This window comes from Cebus imitator, unplaced genomic scaffold (assembly GCF_001604975.1).
Source record: "Cebus imitator isolate Cc_AM_T3 unplaced genomic scaffold, Cebus_imitator-1.0 Scaffold520, whole genome shotgun sequence".
NCBI classification, from domain to species: Eukaryota; Metazoa; Chordata; class Mammalia; order Primates; family Cebidae; genus Cebus; species Cebus imitator.
In genome coordinates, this window is record NW_016107835.1 from 1,325,605 (window position 1) to 1,334,422 (window position 8,818).

At 40.1% G+C, this 8,818-nt stretch overlaps 2 protein-coding genes and 1 pseudogene across 4 annotated transcripts in view; all 3 read right to left on the bottom strand.

Annotated features, from left to right (window-relative positions):
• Nucleotides 1–3,852, bottom strand: part of LOC108293023 — an 11,204-nt pseudogene extending 7,352 nt beyond the window's left edge.
• The window catches only part of LOC108293043 (G antigen 2B/2C-like), a 30,264-nt gene that overhangs the window by 7,966 nt on the left and 13,480 nt on the right, over nucleotides 1–8,818 (bottom strand). The gene's annotated exons all lie outside the window — the stretch shown is intronic.
• The window catches only part of LOC108293042 (G antigen 10-like), a 43,979-nt gene continuing 42,050 nt past the window's right edge, over nucleotides 6,890–8,818 (bottom strand). Inside the window, exon 5 of one of the 3 annotated variants that reach the window (XM_017514216.2) lies at nucleotides 6,890–7,016. In XM_017514216.2, coding sequence (XP_017369705.1) covers nucleotides 6,994–7,016 — 23 coding nt within the window. In that variant the 3' untranslated portion in view covers nucleotides 6,890–6,993. The remainder of the gene's footprint in view (nucleotides 7,017–8,818) is intronic. The other 2 variants (XM_017514215.2, XM_037733370.1) reach the window with 2 other exon arrangements.

Below are 8,818 nucleotides of genomic sequence, written 5' to 3' on the forward strand. Positions count from 1 at the left end.
CACACACACACACACACACACACACACACACTTATATATGATACTGTGGAAACAACACCCTACAATTTGCATGCCTAATGGATTATCTACCTTCTTCTGGTGATTTCACCTGCTCTGGATTTGGCAGGCACATCTCCTATATATCAGGATCATCTCCATGCTCACATGCAGTCTTTGGATGAACCTGTTCTTGGCTATCAGCTTCAGGCTCTGGCCCTTAAAAATAAAATATATATCTTATTTTTAAATATTATATATTTATATATTTACATATATATAAATTTAGACAGTAAAACATGAAGATAAAGAAATAATATTCATGCTCTTGGTGTTATTAAATAAAACCTTTAGTTAGTGTAATACTAAATGTATTGATAAGAATCCGAAGCACATTATTTCAGGAGACTGTTGGCAGAAAACAGGAAAGCAGTTTTCTAAATATTACCCTCTTCCAGCCCAAATACTGCCCTCAGACAACTTTGTTGCCTCCTTTGCATTTCTCTGTTATTGGACTTCTGAGTGTCCTTATCGTATTAAATGACTCAAGGCTGAAATCCTGTCTCTCATAGCACTTAGACTCCTATATAGCATCAGTAGCCACCAATAAATGATGAGTGAAAAATGGTCTTAAAAAAATACACGAAAAAACCCAAACTGGTGAACATTCTGCAAAACAACTGGTCTATCCTCTTCAAAAATGTCCATATCATGAATGACAAAGAAAAATTAAGGAACTATTCCAGATTAAAATAAACTAAAAACACATGACAAGTACATGCAAGACATGATCCTGAACTGGGCTCTGGATTAGAAACAAAAAATTCTGTAAAGGAAACTATCTGGGCCAGGTTCGGTGGCTCACGCCTGTAATCCCAGCATTTTGGGATGTCAAGGTGGGCAGATCAGGTGAGGTCAGAAGTTCAAGACCACCCTGGCCGACATGGTGAAACCCATATCTACTAAAAATACAAAAAAAGGAGAAACATTAGACAGGCACAGTGGCTGGCAACTGTAGTCCCACCTACTCAGGAGGCCAAGGCATTAGAATCCCTTGAACCTGGGATGTGTAGGTTGCAGTGAGCCTAGATTGCATTACTGTACTCCAGCCTAAGCAACAGAGTGAGACTCTGTATTTAAAAAAAAGAAAAAAGGAATTTTTTGGATACCTGGAAAAATTTGAGTATACACTGTGTATGAAAAGACTGCATTTTCACATTGTTAAACTTCCTGATTTTGATCTTTGTGCAGTGATGATCCAGGGAATGACTTGTTCTTTCTTCTGACGACATACATACACTCAAGTACACAGGGTAAAGGGCCATAATACTTGAAACTTTATCTAAACATTTCACCATTAATAACAGTAAACATAATATCCATGTGTGTGTGAGTGTGTGGGCAGCAGGGTAACTCAGGGAGGGAAAAGATATCAAACCAATGGAGCAAAAGCTATTAACAATTGGTGAATCTAGGTGAAAAATATATGACTTAATTGTACTATTCCTGGAAATTTTCTATAAATTTTATGTCTTGAAAATATATAAAGTCAAAATTTAGAAGAATATATTACATATACTCAAAAGTTGTAAGTCTACACTGAATTTAGAAAGACAGGAGTTTTTTTAAATCACTGGTAAAAAATACACAACATAAAATTTACCATCTTAACTATTTTTAAGGGTTACAGTTCAGTAAAGAGTTATGTTTGCAACATTACCAGCAAACAGAAAGGCACTTTGCATGTTTGTTTTCCTATATCATGAAACCTTTATGTATTTCTTTCTTTCTTTCTTTCTTTCTTTGTTAGCAATGAGGTCTCGCTACGTTTCCCAGGCTGGGCTTGAACTCCTGGGCTCAAGCAATCCTCTCACCTCAGCCTCCCAAGTAGCTGGGACTATGAGTGCATGGCATTCAGCCCAGGTTGAGATCTTTCTCTTAAATGACAATCTAAACATAAACCACAGGACATGTGTAATGCTTACAATCAGCAATAAGAGCAGTGGGCATCAGCTAAGAAATCTGACGTCTACAATATGGATAGGATTTCAGTTACAATTACAATATAAATTTCTAAGGATTCATTAGCTGAATGAGTACTATGGAAAATCTTACAGTCATGACATCTATTACCTATTGGGTTCAACAGAAAGTTAACTTTCTTCAAATAAAGTTATATTTAGGTTCAAAGGTCCTAAATGTGATATCCCATAAATGAACCTCATGTAGAACAAAGCACCAAAAAGTAACATGGTTTGTGAATCACGGCAAATATACTGTCCCACACTGAGAATACAGGAGTGGGTGGACAGCAACTAATGGGCATTGTTGTCAGTCATATTCCAGAAACCTTTAACAGTAAATCCCTAGAATAATCCATGACCTAAGTTATATAAATGATATGTTCCAAACTATTTTATCTAGGAGAAATTGTTTCTATCTCATGCTAATTTCAGGATAATTCCTTTTTTTGGTTTTTCTAACCATAAAAGGATTTAATCACCTCATAAAAGGCACTTAAAAAAATCACACTAAACCAGCCACCTGTATGGTAGTATCCTGATTTATCCACATCAAACTTACCATATAAAAGTATCAATCAAGAGAGCCACAGTAGCTCAGGCCAGTTGTCCTGGCGCTTGAGGAGGTGAAGCTATGCGTCTGAGGCAAGACCGGACAACATAAGAACCTGTCATTCATTTAAAAGACACACACACACACACACACACACACACACACACACACACAACGGTGGCCAACATTCTGTTTCTGGAGTTGCTCCTACTCCTCTGAACTTGGTCTATTCTTGGGCCAGTACAGTAAAGCATTTGAGTTTTAAGCATTTTCAGCAAAATCATTTACTTTTTTTTAAAGCAACATAGATAGTAGGAAGACACATACTTTGAAACAAAATACAAATTCTGTATTCACCAAGTCCCTGAGCCTCCATCCTCTCATTCATAAAGTGGACATATTTCATCATAGTGAGGGGTTTCCCTAAGCTAAACTGCAAACTATATACCCTCCTCACTTTTCCAGTGAATTTTAGGCATTCTTTCCATTGTTTTCTTTCCTCCTATTCCTTCTATATGATAATGCATGAGACACATGCATGCACACATACAACAACAGTTATTCGTCTTCCCTTTCCCTTCACCTTGACCTGCAGATGCTCCCTCATCCTCTTCCTCCTGAGCAGGTACAGGAATCTGACTTTGAGTTGCTGGTTCCCCTTCTTCAGGTTTTGGTGGTTCCACTTCTTCATCACTGAACTGCTCGGGCCAGAGAGTGTGTATGTGTATGTGTGTGTGTGTGTGTGTGTGCAAATAAAAAAAAGTTTTGTTATTAATATATGATTATACAAATATACACAGAATACATAGATATTTCTGATCATAACTAAGCCTAAAGACGTTTCTCCAACTCTATTAACTAACCTCATTAGTATGCTTAATGAGGTTACTCTACCACAGGAAAGTTACTCCGAATAAAGTGACCAACAAGGATTTCAGAAGCTATTATACTCTGTGTTAGAACAGATGTGTACAATCTGTCATTAACAAGCAAAGCATGAGAAAGAAGTAATGTGCGAAACCTGGAGAATACAAGAGAAAAACAAAATCCTCCTGAATCAATGTTTCCTTCATGAGACACCATAATCATTTTTTATCAGCATGAAGACCTTTATCAGTGTCTATGTACTGATGCAAAAACACTATCACAAAAAATAACTTCTGCTAATAGAAAACATCGGATTAACATTAAAGTGCTCACCAGCATAGGCCCACTCACCTCAGGAGGTTCTACACAGCATCTTGGTCTAGGCCAATAGGTTGATCTTCCTCACCAACTCATATTTCACACTGAAACACTGAAAACAGAAAACGGTGACTGGGAACATGCACTTGAGAGGACAGCTATATTCGATCACTTCCATGGTTAAATGTTAACTTGTCATTTTAATTTGGAAAATATTCCCAAAATAAGTCCCAGAGCTAAGCATACGTGTGTACCTTTTCTGAGTGCATGCAAAGCCACTTATGCAAGGCAAGCTGGCAGAGCAATCTTCTAAAGGCATGTGGCAAAAGGCAGAGGACATTTTTTTCTAAATTCCTTTTAGACACAAGGCCTCCTTCTGTTGCTCAGGCTGGAGTGCAGCAGCATGCTCACTGCAGCCTCGACCTCCCACTCAAGGGAGCCTCCCGTCTTAGTGTCCTGAGTAACTTGGACTGAGTAACTGAGTAACTGGACTACAGGTACATGCCACTGGGCCTTGCTGACAGAGGACATTTCTCATGAAGTTCAGTTTCACAAGTTGACTTCACATGAATATACTAGCTAATCCTAATTCCTGTGACCGCTGCTTTTGGCACACTCCCACTTAATAGAGCCATTCACTCCCGACAAATCAAGTTTGTTTGGACTACAGAGCCTCGCCCAGTCTTTCCCATTGTTTCCTGACCCTGCATGGCAGAGGTGAGACCTAGCAATGCTTCTCACTGGGGTACTACTCACCCCATACTGCTGGGGGGGCACTCACCAGCCTTCAGTTTCCCAGTTTCCAGGCCCCTTCTTTACCGCTCGCCTTGCCCCCCATTCAGTACTCAGGAAGGTGCCCTGTGTCAGAGGTTCCCAGCACCTCGGGACTTCCATCCCTCCAACATCACCCCCAGCACTTGCCCCATCTTCACCTGAGCCCCTGGCTGCCTCTCCTCCATGGCCTACCTTCCTCCCTGTCTTGGGCCCTTCACGACCACAAAGCCTATGAGTTAAAGTAGGGCGACCTCAGAGCCCCACGCTTGGAGGTCAGGCGGCACTTCTCCTTCGGTGGCCATGAGTCCCTCTTCCCTTGGAGGCCACAGACCAGGCCCTGAAACCCGTGGACCCGCCCAAAGCCCACTGCCTCTTCCTCACCCTCACTCAAACTTCAATCCCCGGGAGGACTGGCCTGTGGACCTACCAGATGAGTCTAAGTAGAGAAAAAAAGAGTCCAGACAGCAGGAACGTGACCACACACCCTCACAGCTCCCTGGCGTTCTCCACGTAGGCAAAGGGGCTGACCTGAAGACGACCAGTGAACATGCGCACTGAGGCGAGAAGGAGCATGCGCAGCTGTGGGTGGGACGGGGAGGGCTGCCGTTACCAGCATCACACTCCAAACCCCCAATTCCCATCCCCACTGAGGATAATGGAATCCCACCTCCTGCTGCTGTTTCCTATGCCTCTGGGACTCATATACCTTAAATAGTGCCCCCCTCAAAAGTCACTCCATCTTCAACTGAGCTCCCCTCCCCTCCAGGGCCCTCTCTTGCCCTGGCCCCACCATGGGGACAAGGACCATGGTGACTGCCTGGGAAGACAGGTAGACCACCTGCTAAAACAGAAATAGCAACATACCCCAAAAAGAAATTGTTCAACATGAACAAGTAAGAGAAAGAGACAAAGAAGAACGAATACGACTTCAAGGACCTGTAAGAAAATACTAAAACATTATTTATAGCATCAGAATTGCAGAATGAGAAGTGACAGTATTAGGGAAACAGGAGCCTAGGGCAGCTAAAGTGATACCATTTGAAAATGAACTCCATCTTGAAATTAGCAAGATGCATTCCTTATCAGTCACAACCCATGGCCCTAACATGTTTGTAGTTGAGAAAACAGACTGAAGGTACCTACAAGGACATGCTCCCACAGCAACGGAAAATGCAGGGGTCCCAACACCCATAGCAATATATGCTTTAAAAATCATTATGCTTTCACGTACTTACACACTGGAAAGTCAAGGATAGTTTTCTTTAAATCAATTGAATGATAAATTTCATCACGCTGTTAGCCCACCTGCACAAAAGTTAGTCTAGGACTCCGATATAAGAAAAATCTGGCCAGGTCAAGGTTCATGCCTGAAATCCTAGTATTCTAGGAGGCTGAGCTGGACAGATCGCCTGAGCTCAGGAGTTCGAGACCAGCCTAAGCAACATGACAAAGGCTCATCACTACAAAAAAAAAAAAATAGAAAAATTAGCTGGGCATGGTGGGATGTACCTATAGTCACAGCTACTCAGGAGGCTGAGGTGGGAGGATCACTTGAGCCTAGGAGGCCAAGGCTGCAGTGAGCTGTGATACCACCACTGCACTCCAGTCTGTGTGACAGAGTGAGACCCTGTCTCAATTTTTAAATATACAATATAAAAAAGTACAAATGTATCAGTCTAATTCATTACATTAACAGATTAATAGGAAAATGCTGTAATCATCAAAATAGATGCACTGTTTGATAAAACTCAACATATATTCAAAATGAATCAGCAAAGTAGAACAGAATGGAATGACTTACTCCAATAGAGTCCATCTACAAAAAAAAGTACAGTAAATACTATGGTGAAATGTTGAAATGTTTCCATTTCTCATCAGGGTTAAGACAAGGATGTCCACTATCACCATTGTACCAGGTGGGTCTGCCCAATGCCATAAAATCAGAAAAGGAAATGAAAAGTGTTCAAAATGGCAGCAATGTGCCCAGTGCAGTGGCACATGCCTGTAATCCAAGCACTTTGGGAGGCTGAGGGGGGTGGATCACTTGCACTCAATAGTTCAAAAAGAGCCTGGAAAATATAACAAAACCAGGTCTCCACAAAAAGTACAAAAGGAAATTTAAAAAATGGCAGAAACAAAATTGTTCATATTCAAAGATTATATCATTCTGTATGTTGAATACTGAAAACAATCTCAAAGTAAACTTTAAGAATTCATAAGCATATTTAACAAGGTTGCTGGATACAAAATCAATATATAAGAATTATCTCTCTACATACCAGTTCAAACAGGATATAAAATTTCAAAGAATGATACATATTTCACAGCATCAAATACCTAGAAATAAAATCATAAAAGATGCATAAGACTTCTTTGCAGAAGGCTATAAAGCTTTATTGAGAGAACTTAAATGAACAAATTTCCAACATGGGAGCAGCCTGCATCATTTCAGTGTATCTTCTTTTAACACTGTGATTGCCCTTCACCTGAAACAGAAACATAACAGTTGGGAACATGACTTAGCAACAGATTATTTAGATGACCCAAAAGGCAAACAAAGGACACTACAGCTTGGGTTTTATAAAATGCACTAAAAACAGAACCCTATGGGTGATTCTGCATCTTACATCCAATTACAACTCTGTATAGACTAAGCGTAGACACATGGAATTTAAAGGTTAATTTCTTCCTAAACATCAAGTGCTTCCTTTAAATTCAGAAGCACTTATAATTAAGTCAGCAATCTGGAAAACACGTATGTAAAACATACTTCAGTTGATTACTCAGGAAGTACTAACATCATGGTCTTTGAAGTTCAAATCTTATTAACTCATGTCTCAAAAGGTGAAACTTACATGTAATATATGATATGATTAGAGATGATTATATCCTACATGTATCTACAGGTCTTATTAGAAATAGTGGCTCATGAAAACTGACAGTGCAGCAGGGAGCATGCTTCGCACAGGCATCTTACTTACACCGATCCTGAGCATCAATGACCTACATCCCACAGAAAATAGAAACTAAATAGTCTCTTGCCATTTCATAATCAGTCACTCAAGGTTTCTGTGGGGAAAGATTTAAAAATCAATTATTCATTAAGAGTCAGAGAATCCCAGCCTGGGCAACATAGTGACACCTCATCTCTACAAAAAAAATTTTCAAAAAAAGAAAAAAAAATTAGTCAGGCATGGTGGCTTATGTTTCTAGTTCCAGCCACTCAAGGGGCTGAGGTGGGAGTATTAATTGAGCCTGAAAGGCAGAGATTACAGTGAGCTGAAATCGTACCACTGCACTCCAGCATGGGTTACAGAGTAAAATTGTGTCTCAAAAACAAACAAACAAAAAATCAAGAGAATTCAGAATTATACAGAATCTAAGAGTAGGCATTCAGGTCTCAACACAGAAAAAAAAACATGAAGCAGGGTGCCCACTAACTTTCTTAATAGCAATGAAATCTCAATTCACATGTTTTAAGATGAGTCAGATCAGGGTTTGATGATTTAGGATAAACAAATCATGCACAGCAGATGATCTCTGTATCCTACGTATTCTACCCAACAGGATCAGAGTATGAAAAAACCAGAATGGAAAATATCAAAATATCTTACTTAAACTCATTATTTTTAAGACCAAAATAAAGCTTTAGAACTTAAAGGATTCACCCAGAATCTCACAAATGTTGTAAGAGCTGGTATTAGAACCTATATCAGTGCTCCAGCATACTTCAAAGAAACTGATGTGTGTTACAAATGTGTTATGTATTTGTCAAAAGCAGACCTTTACAAAAGCATCCAAAAATTATAAGCTATTGATTTAAGGACTTATTCTCAAAAGCTGTAACTTCATAGGGCTTTGACTCAGTTTGTTTCTATATGACAGTCTATAAGTCAGTTGCTGGGGCCTGAACTACATTTCAAATAAACTTTATGGAAGAACTGTATTACTGGCCAGACACAGTGGCTTATGCCTGTAATACTTGGGCTCTGGAAGCCCGAGGTGGATGGAATACCTGAGGTCAGAAGTTCAACATCTGCCTGAAAAATATGCTGAAACCCCTGTCTCTACCTAAAATACAAAAATTAGCAAGGCGTGGTGGTGTGTGCCTGCAGTCCCAGCTACTCTGGAGGCTGAGACAGAAGAATTGCTTGAGCCTGTGAGGTGTGACTGCAGTGACCTCCAAGATCAGGCAACTGTACTCCAGGCTGGGTGATAGAATGAGACTCTGTCTCAAAAGAGAGAGAGAGAGAGAGAGAGAGAGAGAGAGAGAGAGAGAGAACTCTTA